This window comes from Panthera leo, chromosome E3 (assembly GCF_018350215.1).
Source record: "Panthera leo isolate Ple1 chromosome E3, P.leo_Ple1_pat1.1, whole genome shotgun sequence".
Lineage (NCBI taxonomy): Eukaryota > Metazoa > Chordata > Mammalia > Carnivora > Felidae > Panthera > Panthera leo.
Genome location: NC_056694.1, coordinates 26,475,010 through 26,489,553, shown reverse-complemented (window position 1 = coordinate 26,489,553; position 14,544 = coordinate 26,475,010). Strand labels below are relative to the sequence as shown.

At 47.5% G+C, this 14,544-nt stretch overlaps 1 protein-coding gene across 3 annotated transcripts in view; it reads right to left on the bottom strand.

Annotated features, from left to right (window-relative positions):
- Nucleotides 1-4,935: 4,935 nt before the first annotated feature.
- SYT17 (synaptotagmin 17) overlaps nt 4,936-14,544 on the bottom strand; it is an 83,836-nt gene continuing 74,227 nt past the window's right edge. For all 3 annotated transcript variants that reach the window (XM_042922323.1, XM_042922322.1, XM_042922321.1), the window contains one exon: nt 4,936-6,555. In XM_042922323.1, coding sequence (XP_042778257.1) covers nt 6,359-6,555 — 197 coding nt within the window. In that variant the 3' untranslated portion in view covers nt 4,936-6,358. The remainder of the gene's footprint in view (nt 6,556-14,544) is intronic.

Genomic DNA, 14,544 nt, shown 5'->3' with positions numbered 1-14,544 from the left:
CGGGATACAGGTGTGATGTTTCGAAGGGACACATGCACCCCCGTGTTTACAGCAGCACTATCCACAATAGCCAAAGTATGGAAAGAGCCCAAAAGTCCCTTGATGGATGAATGGATAAAGAAGATGTGGTATATATATAACGGAGTATTACTCAGCAATCAAAAAGAATGAAATCTTGCCATTTGCAACAACATGGATGGAACTAGAGGTATTATGTTAAGCGAAATTAGTCAGAGAAAGACAAATATATGACTTCACTCATATGTGGAATTTAAGATACAAAACAGATGAACATAAGGGAAGGGAAGCAAAAATAATATAAAAACAAGGAGGGGGCCAAAACATAAGAAAGTCTTACAGAGAACAAACTGAGGGCTGCTGGAGGGGTTGTGGGTAGAAGGATGGGCTAAATAGGCAAGGGGCATTTATTTAGGAGGACACTTGGGATGGGCACTGGGTGTTATATGTAGGGGATGAATTACTGGATTCTACTCCTGAAATCATTATTGAACTTTATACTAACTTGGATGCAAATTTAAAAAGTGGCTAACAATTATGTTTGTTCACTAAATAGGTCCAAGAATTTAATAAATATTTATTTCCTAAAAAAAAATACATGTTAAAAAAATTTTTGTAATGTTTATTTATTTTCGTGATAGAGACAGAGCATGAGTGGGAAAGGGGCAGAGAGAGAGGGAGACACAGAATCTGAAGCAGCCTCCATCCAGGCTCTGAGCTGTCAGCACAGAGCCTAACGCGGGGCTTGAACTCACGAACTGTGAGACCATCACCTGAGCCTAAGTCAGGCGCTTAACCGACTGAGTCACCCAGGTGCCCCTAAAATAAATGTTTTCACATCCACTGGTGTTTTCACTGGGAATGTCATCGCGTTTAGGAATTAATGTCTCTAAAAACTGGAGTCTTCCACTCCTTCACTTTGTGTATTGTCAGGCAAGTCACTTTGCCCTTCTGAGGCCTCAGCTTCCCCCTTAATAAAATAGGGGACACCAGCAGAACCTACCCCACAAAGATTGAATGAAATTATTTGTTCGTTAAAACTTAGCATAGATGCTGGCAAGTAGTAGATGTTCAATAAATGATAGCAAATGTTGCTAGGATTATCACTGAGCCAGTGCCAGCCCTTTCCTGGCAGGGGACCCTGCATATTCCCCACTCCCCACTCCCCACTTCCTCTCCTGAGATGCTCCATAAGGTACTCTGACACTTTGTGTGGCTGGCACTCACAGGAGGGAGTCAAACCCGTCCCAGTCGCTGGTTTTCTCTCTGGAACACCCGCGGCTGTGCCTGTGAGGCATAACTTCTAACTTAGCTTGTGCCCACGCAGCGTGCGTGAGTTGCCCTGCTGGCTCTGGGCCGGGGGGGAGGGGGGGGCGGGGGGCCTGTCAAAGCCTGACTCAGGCTCCGAGCACAGCTTAGGCTCAGTTTCAGCCTACAGCATGCCTCATATCTACCAGTTGCCTCATAACCGGGTGCTGGTGCACATCCCAGCGCAGGCACATGTATTTATTTAGGAATGACATACATTTATTATATAAGTGATGTGTGTGGATTACTTACTGTGCTAATATATCAGGTCTTACAGAATACTCTGCCCCCAAATTGAGAATTTTAAAAAAAGTTTTTTTATTTTTGAGAGAGAGACAGAGACAGAGAGAGACAGAGATAGAGCATGAGCAGGGGAGGGGGAGAGAGAGCTGGAGAGTGAGAATCCAAAGCAGGTTCCAGGATCCTAGCTGTCAGCACAGAGCTTGACGTGGGGCTCGAACTCAAGAGCAGTGAGATCATGACCTGAGCCGAAGTCGGACGCTTAACATACTGAGCCACCTAGTCACTCCAACAATTTTTTTTTTTTTTAAGATTGATAACAAAACATAAAGTTTGGATAATTTCTCCTTACTCTCCGTCATCGGGTGCACTGCACTTCGGGGCCCCTGCTGTCACAGAAATCAAGCACGTTCAGAGTGCGAACCCACTAGGTGGGGAGGAGGGTGGTCAGACACAGGCCACTGGAAATTCTTTTGAAACATGAAAGATACTGGGGCTCCTGGGTGGCTCAGTCGGTTAAGCATCCGACTTCGGCTCAGGTCATGATCTCACAGTCCGTGAGTTCGAGCCCCGCGTCGGGCTCTGTGCTGACAGCTCGGAGCCTGGAGCCTGCTTCAGATTCTGGGTCTCCCTCTCTCTCTGCCCCTCCCCTGCTCATGCTCTGTCTCTCTCTCTGTCAAAAATGGACATTAAAAAAATTTTTTTAAAAATTGTATGTATTTAAGGTATGCAATGTGATGACCTGATACACACATACACAGTGAAATGATACTACACTCAAACTAATTATCATCTGCTCACATAGTTACCTTCTTTTTGGTGATGAGAGCAGCTGATATCTACTCTCTTAGCAAATTTCGGTATTCGGTGCAGTGTTACTTACCTATATGCATCATGCTGTACGTTAGCTCTCTAGACCTACTCATCCTACATTACTATAACTTCAACTTCTGTAAAGAGCCACAGGGCAAGTATTTCAGGCTTTGCAGGCCACGGGGACCCTGTCACAACTACTCACTTGTGCCAAAGACTAGGAACGGGCCTGGTCGGATGCCAATAAAACTTCATTTACGAAAATGAGCAGTGGGCTTGTTTGCCAAACAGTAGTTTGCCAACCTCTGCTTTAGACCTCAATATACTGACCAGAAAGTAGGTAATTTCCTTAACAAATACGATCTTTGCTGTCATTTGGAGGTTGTAATAGAGATCTCATCATAACATAGTATATATATTTTGTCTTCCTAAAGCTGTATTTATTGTGTGATGGCATTACTGCCCCATCCCCGCCCCGGCCACTCATACACACATTCACACACACTGTGCTCATGGTGACCCGAGGACTCAGTGAAGATTGTCCCCTCCCCTCCCCTCCCCTCCTTCCTTCCTTCCCTCCCTCTTTCCTTCCTATCTACCTACCTACCTATCATCTATCAACCATCTCCCTTAGTTTCTTAGCTTTTATTTATTTAAAAATATTTTTTAGTGTTTATTTTTGAGAGAGAGAGAGACAGAGAGAGAGGGGAGAGAGAACAAATGGGGGAGGGGCAGAGAGAGGGAGACACAGAATCCGAAGCAGGCTCCAGGCTCTGAGCTGTCAGCACAGAGTCTGACGTGGGGCTCAAACCCGTGAACTGTGAGATCATGACCTGAGCTGAAGTCGGACGCTTAACCGACACAGCCACCCAGGTGCCCCTATTTTTTTTAAAAGATTTTATTTTTAGGTAATCTCTACACCCACGGTGGGGTCAAACCTACAACTCCAAGATCAAGAGTTGCATGCTCTACCTACTGAGCCAGCCAGGCACCCCAATTCCTGAGTTATTTTAAATGGTCTTTTTGAACAGGAAAAAGGGCAGGTACCCCACTGGCAGTAGAAGACAGGTCACCCAGAAAGGAAAGGAATCCTTTTCTTCATTCCCCTGCAGTGATCCCAGCTTTCTAGAAAAAAATCCCCTATCAGTGCTCCAAATAGACCTTCCTGGCGCCCCGGGACTCATCATGTCTGAGCAGGGCTGGCACAGGTCACAGCACATGTCAAGTCCCAGGGGGTGGGCTGAAATCCTAAGAGGCTCTGGGTCCCAAGAGCCGAGAGGACTCAAGGACGGGGGGTGGGAAAACAGACTCGGCTTCTAAACTTCATAGCACTGCTCCTGCCCTACCCTCTCCCCTTGAACTTGGGTCCCCAGGCCCCAAAGAGGGTGTGTAGGTGGCCCGTGAATCTCCTTTCCCACCTTCTCGCTGAGGAGGAGGAAGATGCTAACGAAAACAAATGGGGAGCCCCGGCCAGGGCACCTGGGGCTCAAGTTTTATAGAAACCAAGTCATTCCTTCACCTTCCAACACATTTCCCTCGTCCCTGACAAACTCTCTCCTCGGAGACGTGGACGGCTCTGACATCCGTCCTACAACCGTCCCCTCCGGTCAACCAGCAAACGTCGTCTCACGCATGCCTCCTGGGAAGAGCCAGCACGCACCGCATGCTTAGGCTGTGCGAGCATCGTCCAGGCAGATCCTCGCATGAGCCCTACTGGGGGGGAACTGTCACCCTATTTCAGACAGGACAGCTGGTGGTGCCCGTAGGCCACACACCCGGCCGATCACATGCCCCTCATTCTCTCTGCCTGAGGATTTCTTGGTGCTACTGAAGCTTTCTGAGCCCACACGGGACAGTCCTAAAGTGCCAAACGTTTAAGGTCTCCAGCGACAACCCTCGGGCCCTGAGGGATGAGGGTCAGTAGTTAACTATTCTAGTTTCCCTATCGCGATCTTTCTCAAGTGTGTTCTGTGGGGTCCCCAGCATGACTGAGCCCCAGCTGCCCGCAGTGCCGGTCGATGCAGCCTTCATCAGCTTTTCTCCTCTTACTCTTCCACTTAGGCTTCCGGGGCGGCCACCACCCCAGCGCCCAAGCTGCATCCAAGCCCTTGCTTCGAGGTCTGCCTTTGAGGTGATCTCAACTAAGACGAGGAGACCGAAGCCCAGAGAAGTCGTGAGGCTTGTAGGACACGTGGCTAGGGAATGGTGGGCCCATGATTTGAACCGTGGCTTCTATGGCTCCAAAGCCCAGGGGCCCGAACACGGTTATCACCTCATCTCTAGTGCCGAACGCCTGCTGTGTACCCACCTTCCCTCACTCCCTGTTTCTCTCATGCTTTTACCCTCTTCTGGACAACCATGGGAAGAAAGCCATTTCACTTCATTTCTCCAATGCATTTTTAAAATGTTTATTTATTTTGAGAAAGAGACGTAGACAGCGAGCAGGGGAGGGGCAGAGAGAGAGAGAGAGAGAGAGAGAGAGAGAGAGAGAGCACGGAGTCTGACACAGGGCTCACACCCATAAACCGTGAAATCCTGACCTGAGCCGAAACCAAGAGTCAGACATTTAACCAACTGAGCCACCCAGGCGCCCCAAGGAAGTCATTTAATAGAGAAGGAAAGTGCTCTTTTTTCCTCCTAAGAAACTTAACCTAGCCCTCCTGCCTTTTGTCCTTGACCTCCAGGCCATACCAGTGCTCTGAATTGCTGGGATGGTTTGTTACACAGCAGTAGTAACCAAAACACCCTCGCACGCTTTATGCCCCGTGTTCATGAAGAAAGAGAACTCAAATGCATGGCACAAATAAATAATCTTTAATTTCAATAAATAGCTCCCCATTATGCCAGACATTAGGCTGTGGGAAAGATACAGAAGCATCCAACGGGGAGAGATCTAGCCTAACTACACTAACTCCTTAGCATGAGAAAAATGACTTTGGTTCACACACAAATACAGAGAGATCCTCGGAGTATGACAAGGAAGAAGTCATCTTGGATGGGGGTGCGGTGGCCATTTTAATCCGCGTAACTGTCCTTTGCAGGTCTTCTGTGTGTCACTGTTACCAGGATTCGGTCAAAGAAGGTTACTTTTGCTCTATCATATTCTATTTACTTGACATACGCACATGCTGTTACTGAAGGTGGGGTCTTGACAGACGGGAGGACACTGGGTGAAATTTCACAGGGAGAGGCAGAGAGAAGGGAGAGCTCAGGACAGAGGTGCTCACCAAGAGGACACACGGGGACACACACACACGTTCACCTGTGAGGGCACCCACGTGAGAACATCCACACACGTACCCACAGGGGGTCCCCAGGAATAAGCTAACACAAGGACAAATTCAGTTAAGCCAGGGAAGTTTCTTACACTGGAATATTTTTTGTTGCCATTTGTTTTCTCCAAATAGTCTAATCTATCACGTCCACTAAAGAGAAGGCAAAGTACTTACACTTTGGGGGAAAGGTATCAGGTTGGAAGAACCCCAGGGATCAGCGGCCTGCTCAGAAATCACCCAGTCAGCGGGTGTGCATTTTGGACATGGGGGTCGGGCCTCCCACACAGTGGCCATGCTCTTGCAGAATTTCGTCTCAAAGGAGGCTGGCGCCCTTGAGGAGGCCCTTTCTCTGGCCTGAGGGTTGAAAGTGCATTTTGAGGCAGGGGTATCAACAGGAACAAACACTGCCAATGAGTCTCACGGCAGAGCCCAGTCAGCTTGTGACATATAGATGGGGTTTCCAGAAAGTTCTCAGGCCTTGCTCATTGAGGGCAGCCATTTTGTGTTCAGTAGTCAGCTTCCTCTCTGTTCTGAGAGGATATAGGGTGTGTGTGTGTGTGTGTGTGTGTGTGTGTGTGTGTGTTGTGAGTGTATAAGTATGGATGTAACAGGCATGTGACACATTTTTTTCCGTCTTAAATTTTCTTCCTTTTTTTTTTTTTTTTTTTTTTTTAAACAAACGAAAGCTGCTTTTCCCGCAGCCCTCAGGTCACCTCCAGCGAGGCAGGGGACACACGGTCACACTCAGCCCGGGACCTCAGGCTGTGCCACTGCTCCACGGCAGTGCGGTGAGTGTTGAGCATCCGTCGCCAGTGGTTGGACTCGGAGGGGCCCGAAGAATACTGGCCGATGACAATTCTTCCGATGAAGTCATTGCTGCTCTTCATGTTGTGGCCGAACACTGGGGAGCCAGAGGGGCAGGGGTGGCAGGGGGGAGGTTGCGAGGAAGGAGGAGAACGGAACAAGGGGGCAAGAACAAGACACAGGTCGTTAGTCTACACGGTCCTCCGCTGCAGACACGGGCTCCTGCTTTCGGGCACCGTCTGTTTCTCTTATCGGTGACAACTCCCCACGTCCCTCATCTCCTCTTCTCGTGGTCCCTTCACTCCCACGGCACCAGGTGGCCCTCACCACGCCAGGCATGTTCCCGCCGCTCAGCCTTTGTCGTGGCTCCACCAGACAGCCGCATACCCTCCAACGTGCAGCTTCAAACTTACGGCCGTCGCCCCACCCCACCGTCTGCAGAGCACTACGGGTGGGGACTTCTAGCGGGACAGTCAGCCGTCACTGGAGGCTGGCCGCGGAGTTAACCCGGGGCTTCTCATTCGTGGCATTGCTGACAGTTGGGGTCGGGTAATTCTTTGTCATGGGGGCTGTCCTGTGCCCAGCAGGATGGTTAGCAGCGCCTCAGGCCTCTACACACTACATGCCAGGAGCCGTCACAACCCAACGTGTCTCCAGGTGGGGCCAATGTCCCCTGGGGGGCCAGTTCATGCTGGATGAACCACTGCGGGCCACGGGGCCAGACACCCTGGGCGATCATTTGGCAGCTCTAGGACCCTGGGACAAATGCAGACTGAGACTCGGTTTCTTCCTAGATGAGACAGGAACCTTTTCTTTTTTTTTTTGGTAAAGAATTTTTTAATGTTTATTTATTTATTTTGAAGGTGAGAAAGGGAGTGAGCAGGAGGGAGGGGCAGAGAGAGGGAGAAAGAGAATCCCAAGCAGGCTCTACTCTCTTAGCACAGAGCCCGACCTGGGGCTCAAACTCACGAAGTGTGAGATCTTGACCTGAGCCAAAATCACGAGTCGGACGCTTAACCACCTGGGCTGCCCAGGTGCCCCGCAACAGTAATCGTGATAGTACCTGACCTCACAAGTCACCGTGAGGTTTCAGTGAGATAATGTGTGGAATGCTCTCAGCACACAGTACCTAGATAAGCACTTGATGAATGTTATCCTGCTATTTTGATCCCAGATTTCTGTCTGTGGGCCTTTAAAAAAAATTTTTTTTTAATGTTTATTTATTTTTGAGATAGAGAGAGACACAGCATGAGTGGGAGAGGGGCAGAGAGACGGGGAATCCGAAGCAGGCTCCAGGCTCTGAGCTGTCAGCACAGAGCCAGACGTGGGGCTTGAACTCATCAACCACGAGCCCACTACCTGAGCCGAAGTTGCACGCTCAACTGACTGAGCCACCCAGGCGCCCCTGTCTGTGGACCTTTTATAAAAGAGATTTTATGTTTCCTCTGTTCCAGGCCATGAAGGCAAGTTTCCTGAGAGAAACGGCCATGGCAATGTCTTCTACCCCTTGTTGTAATGTGTGTCTCTTTGGAAGGCTTCCCTGTTAATTCTAATGCAAGCTTAATTTGTGTCTTTCAAGCCTAATGAGATAGTTAGCTTGATTTATCTTCTCGGCCAAGTTCCGCCTAATTCTTTATCTGCGTGTGGGTAGTCCGGGCATGCCATCTCGCTAACGGGAAAGCAGGCTGTGTCTGTGTTATAAATGAAGGACTGCAGAATGGGAAATATCACAGATTCACCCAGCATGAGCCGAGCAAAAGCGGGCTGGATCCCAGGAGGGATGCCGATTATCAAATAAACCAGCTAAAATATGCAGCCAAAAACAGAACTTGAATGCTAATGAGCCTCTGTTCTCCCCTGTGAGGTTCATACCAAGAATTCTAAATGATGAAAATTGGGGAGGGGGGGAATGGGAAGAAAAAAAGAAAAGTGGAAAAACAAAACCCCAAAACCCCATCCATTGTCTAAACACCAAAAAGGCCCAGGATGAACGAGGCTAGCCTGTACCAATCAGGTCTAGCACCACTCAAGTGTCCAGCACCTGTCAGTAACGTGGACGAAAATTGGACCACGTATATTTTTTGTAACTTGGTAAAGTGTTCAGTATGCGTGGGTAATCTTGTTTACGTGAAGATCCCTTACGGAAGGGAGAAATCAGGACTGGAATCTTTGTTTAATAAGACATTACTAAGGAGTTCTCTGATGCATTTATGTTTTTTTTTTTTTTTTTTTTTTTGAAAAGGTAACACTCAGGATTGTTTTGAACCATGCTTCGTGGGCAGTGTAAGGTTTGATCTCACCAAACAAAAACAAGTTACCAGAGTGCCCTTCTCTGTGGGCCTTGGTAAAGCAAGATAACTACCATGAGGCCACTCCAGGCATTCCTTGGGGGCAGAATGTTCTACCTTCCTCTGCCTCTCCAAAGCTCAAGAAGGAAAATGCAGAAACACCCTAGTAAATGGAATGTAGGTTTTCCTTGGGAAAGGGGTTTTAATAAAGAAAGGAAATCTCAAACACTCCCATGCACTGTTGGTGAAAGAGGAAGTTGGTTCAACTTTTGGGAGAGGTTCACAGTATCTACTCAAAATAAAAATGTTATAACTTGTGATCCAGCAGTTCTATTTCTAAGAATTTATCTCATAGATTTATCTGCACAGACAGACAAAGATATACATACAAGGGTATATTCTGGATATTAGATATTGGATAATGTCTGGATATCAGAGCCTTTAAGCCAAATCTGGCCTAATACCTGTTTTTGTAAATAAAATTTTTATTTATTTTTTTGAGAGAGCGAGCATGTGCCAGTGCATGCAAGCAGGGGAGGGGCAGAGGGAGAGAGAGAATCTTAGGCAGGCTCCACACCCTGCAAGGAACCCGATGCAGGGCTTGATCTCATGACTGTGAGATCCTGACCTGCATGAAATCAAGAGTCAAACACTAAACCGACTGAGTCAGCAGGTGCCCCTGTAAATAAAGTTTTATCGGAACCCAGTCAAATCCATTTGTTTACATAATGTCTGTGGCTGCCATTACACTATAGTAGCAGAGCTGAGGACCTGCAAAAAAGATTGTGTGGCCCAGAAAGCTGAAAGTAGTTTGTCTCATGCCCTTTCTGGAAAAGTTTGCTGACTCTTGCTCTAGAGCATTGTAAGAATGGAAAATGGAGGGGCATCTGGGTGGCTCAGTCGGTTGAGCATCAGACTCTCGATTTCGGCCCAGGTTGGGATCCTAGGGTCGTGGGATCACGCCCCATGTTGGGCTCTGTGCTGAGCATGGAGCCTGCTTGGAATTCATTCATTCACTCACTCATTCATTCATTCATTCATTCATTCATTCATTCTCTCTCCCTCCCACCCCCCATCCCCTGCTCCCGCACTCTCTCTAAAATAAAATAAATAAATACATTTTAAAAAGAATGAAAAATGCAAATAATCAAAATGTCCATGAAGAAACGTAGCTGAGGCTGTGGTCCTCTGTCTACCCCCTCGGCCCACCCTAGAGGCCACCCAAAGCCTCTGTGGGTCGTGTCCTACCTCAAGCACCCAGAGCCCTCTGCCTGGGCCATGCCAGTCTGTGCTAACTATGATTTCTGGTGGAATGCTTGGGCCACTCAACAGCAGGGGCTGGAGACTAGGGTCAGCCAGCCACTGGGATGTCTATGTGACTGATCCCCTAATCAGTATCCCAGACATCAAGGCTTGAGTGAAATTCTCTGGTTGACAACCCTCCAAGTGTGTTTCCACTTAACTGGGACAATTAAGTGCTGTCCTTACAACTCCACTGGGAGAGGGCGACTGGAAACCCTGGTCTGGTCTCTCCTGCACTCTGCCCTGTGTGCCTCTTTCCTTTGCTGACTTGAGTCTGTTTCCTTTTTCTGTAATAAACCATAACCGTGAGTATAATAGCTTTTCTAGGGCCACCTCAGTGGCTCAGTAGTCCAAGCATCCGACTTCGGCTCAGGTCATGATCTCATGAGTTCGAGCCCCACATCGGGCTCACTGCTGCCAGCACAGCCCGCTTCAGATCTTCTGTTTCCCTCCCTCTCTGCCCCTTCCCCGCTCACACTCTTTCTCTCTCAAAAATAAATAAACATAAAAAAATAATGGTAATAGCTTTTCTAAGTTGGTGAATGCTTCCAGCCAATCACTTCATGGTCTTAGGGACCTTCCAGGCTGCAGTTATCCACTTACCAAATGTCCCGATTGGCGTGCCTCCCTTTTCTGCCTCACTTCCTCACTTTCCTGTCAATACTTCCTGGGATCACCTCCTTAGTAGTTTACCTGAACCCAAGTCATTGTCTTCCGATCAGCTTTGGGAGGCATCCAGAGTAGGATTGGAGGAGACTAATTAAATCATTCCTGATGTAATAATGCCATGGAAACCAAGGTCACTGTTAAAAATGAGATAGACCTATATATATATGAGATGGAAAAATCTCCAAGGCATATTGCTAGGAGACAAAAGAAGATGCAAATAGTATACATAAACACACTCTTTTTTTGTTAAAAAAGTGTTAATATATAGAATAGAAAACAATCTGGAGGAATTTCACCAAACTGTTGAGAGTGGCTCTCTCTAGAGAGGGAAAACAGGGAACTTTTTGCCTTCTGTATTATATAAGTATGTACAGTTTGCACTTCTTCCAAGTACATATTGCTTTGGAAAGAAAACAAGAGAAAAACAAGTTGCCATTAGAGAATCCACATCTAAATCGCCAGAAGGGGAAGAAGACTAAAAGGAAGTCTAATATCCTACGCTCCTTATCCCACTTTGCAAAGTAACTTGGCTCCGTGAATCATTTGGCCCTCGAAAGGCAGGCGCTCCTCAGTGATTCAGCCTTTCTGACGGGGAAACAGTAGCTGCCGTGACCATCTGAGTTAACTGGCAGGCTTCAGCACTCGCACACCATTGGGTAAAGTTATGGCAATCTTAACAGTCTTTTAGAAATCGAACATTTAAAATGCAAATGACAGTAAGCCAGAGCGGAATAAAACTAATGACTTCGATTATAAAAAAGTGGCCTGGGAGAGTATCAAGATTTGCTACCACTGTAAATTCTAGGGAGCGTGTTGTTGGAGAAACGGGGACTTAAGACCAGATACACGTAGAATCCAGAAAGGGGCCCAGAGACAGTGGGCTGGATACCCCAACCCCTCCATTTTACAGATAAGGAAACCAAGTCACTGAGCTCGTTGTGACAAAACTTGAATATTTGCAGCAAATACCCCGTGAAGGGAGCCAGTTCTTCGTAACTAGATCCCTACTTTCTTCCTCTTTAGGAATAATCACAATTGGCAATGTTGTTGTAAGGCATCCCCAAATATTCCTACTGGTTGTTCTGGGGACTCATTCTACTACAGTCACTAGTATTAGTGGACGATGTACCCTAGTCATCTGAAAGCAACTTTCCAATGACCTGCACGGTGGTAGCACAAAGGCATCACAATAGTCAGAACAGATTCCAAGCCCGTGCGTCAAACCCATAGAGAGGGCTCCTCACATATTCTCTAAGAATCTACTTCCTCTTCGTGGATTTAGACATACTCCGAATAAGCTTGGTCATCTGATTTCCCGATGTGCAGTAATTTAAATTAATTTAGTGGATTGTGACTAGCAGACAGATACAAGAACTTTAAAAAGTACAGCAGAGGGGCACCTGGGTGGCTCAGTCAGTTAAGCGACCGCCCCTAGACACGGCCTCAGGTTGTGGTCTCGCAGTCGTGAGATTGAGCCCGGCATTGGGCTCTGCACTGAGCGTGGAACTTGCTTGGGATTCTCTCTCTGTGCTCTCTGCCCCTCCCCCACTCGCTCACACACACTCTGTCCCAAAATAAACAAATAAACATTTAAAAAAAAAAGTACAGGAGGGGCACCTGGGTGGCTCAGCCTTGGTTAAGAGCCTGGGTGGCTCTTGGTTTTGGATCAGGTCATGGTTTCGTGAGTTCGAGCTCTGCGCTGGGCTCTGCTTGGGATTCTTTTTCTCTCTCTCTCTGCCCCTTCCCCATTCACACTGTGTTTCTCAAATAAATACACAAACTTAAAAAAAAAGTTATAAAAAAAAAAAGGCACAGGAGAAGGGGGCCACTTGGTAAAGGGGCAAACAACCCTGTACGCCTTCATCCAGCCAAGGGATATTCACTTTGTAACCATTTATTTTTACAGGTATGACTCCGAATCAGTCAGAAAGTTCAGTTTTCCAGTTAGTGGGTCAAAGAAAGTATGAAAAGTTTTCTATTAAGCACAGTTAAAATTTTAAAGCCTTTTTTAAAGTCAAAGGGGAGAGGGTCCAGTCAGTGGAAGATTTACTCACACAAAACCCCTTCAGTGCCCTTTTCCCCCATGGTTATAGAGTAGAGCCACCACCTTGCCCAGCAACATGCTGCCACCTGTCAGTCACACTGTGTTCTCTCCCTAGCCTTGACAAATCTCAAGCACCCTGATGCTTCTGTCTCTGGGGACGGTCCTCTGTGCAGACAGATGAGCCACCGAAGTCCAGTTCCATCCTCAGACAGGGCTTGGGTACACCTGGCACGTTCCACATCCTAGAATTTTAGGCTCAACTTATCTCTAAAGAATTATCAACAAATCTGTCTGCCTCTGTGGCACCACTCACCATGGCAATTCAGGCGAGGGAAAGAACTCTGGCAAAGCCAAAGCATGATGAGAGGCACCCACTGGGCTCAAGGACCAGGCTTCGAAGGAGCATGGAGAGTAACGCCCCTTTATTAAGCACCTACCATATGCATGGTCCAGGGCTAAGCACATCATGTGGATTAACTTGTGAAATCTCCTATCACCCCTCTAGAGTGAGGCTTCTCACCCTTACCACTAGTGACATTTGGGACCAGATCTTTCTGTCTTGTGGGGCTGTTCTGAGCATTGTGGGATGCTCAGAAGCACCTCTGAGCACTGGATGCCATTAGCAAGCAGTCCCCTCCCCAGTTGTGACAACCCAAAGTTATCTCCAGACACTGTCACACATCCCCCAGCAGCAGCATCCAACCCTTCTCCATTGAGAACCACGGCTCTGAGGCAGTTGCTATCACTGGCCCACTGTACAGCTGGGGAGACTGAGGTGCAGGGAGGTGCAGGGAGATCGCCCACCGCTCCAGTCAAAATCTGGGTGCCCTGAGTGAGTCAGGAGCAAGCTAAGGCTTTCACATGTTGATATTTGCTGTGAAAATGAAGCTGTTCTACCCCCCCAAGGGCTAAACTCTTTGGGTTGTTAACTGAGTTTGCCAAGGCAGCCGGTCTGGAAGGGAAGCTGGATGACTTAGCGTGTGGGTGTCATAAACACTGCAAATTAAAAGGAAAAAAAAAAAATCTCAACAGCTCCCCATTTTGCATGTATGGTTCCCAAGGTGATACCCCATGTGCAGCCTCAAGGCTGACAGCACAGTGCAGGGGTGCTCTCAGGTCACGGTCAGAGCCCCACCTCGTCACAGACCCTGTAGTCCACCTGTTGGGTGCTGAGTTGAGCTGTTCCCCCACTTCTGAAAAAAAAAAAAATGCGTGAAGCCAGCAAAACCCATTCTGGGCTGTTTTCCAGTCCTCCCTAATTCCTCAGCACGGAGGGATCCCCAGACTTTGTCTAGATGTTCAAGAGTTACCTCAACCCTCAGAGAAGCCCCAAAGCAGTCACCCTGGCCCTGTTTCCTCCTGTCTCTCCTCCCCACTGGCCAGCTCTGATGCACCCCAACAAAGATGGTGCCCATTCTCTTGTCAACCTTTGCAAAACTTCCTCAAACTATAGCACTCCCTTTTGTTTCTTTTTCTCTCTGAATGTTTCAGATGTTTCTTCAAAACTAGGTAAATCATATCCCTTCCCTGGGCCTCAGTTTTCCCATTTTTACAACGGGTATGTCTATTTAGGTTTTAAGACCCTTTTCAACTGTAACATTCCTTTGGTTCTAAGAAGTTTCATCCATGACTTAAGGGTGAGGTTTCATTTTGTGATTCATAGCAGCTATTCAAACAGCACGTTCTTCTCCATGTTTTTCCTTCCGACAGTCACAAGGACAATTTAGATAACAATGTTATTGTAATTAAAAATCAGCAATACCAAATCCTGAGTCCTGTAGCT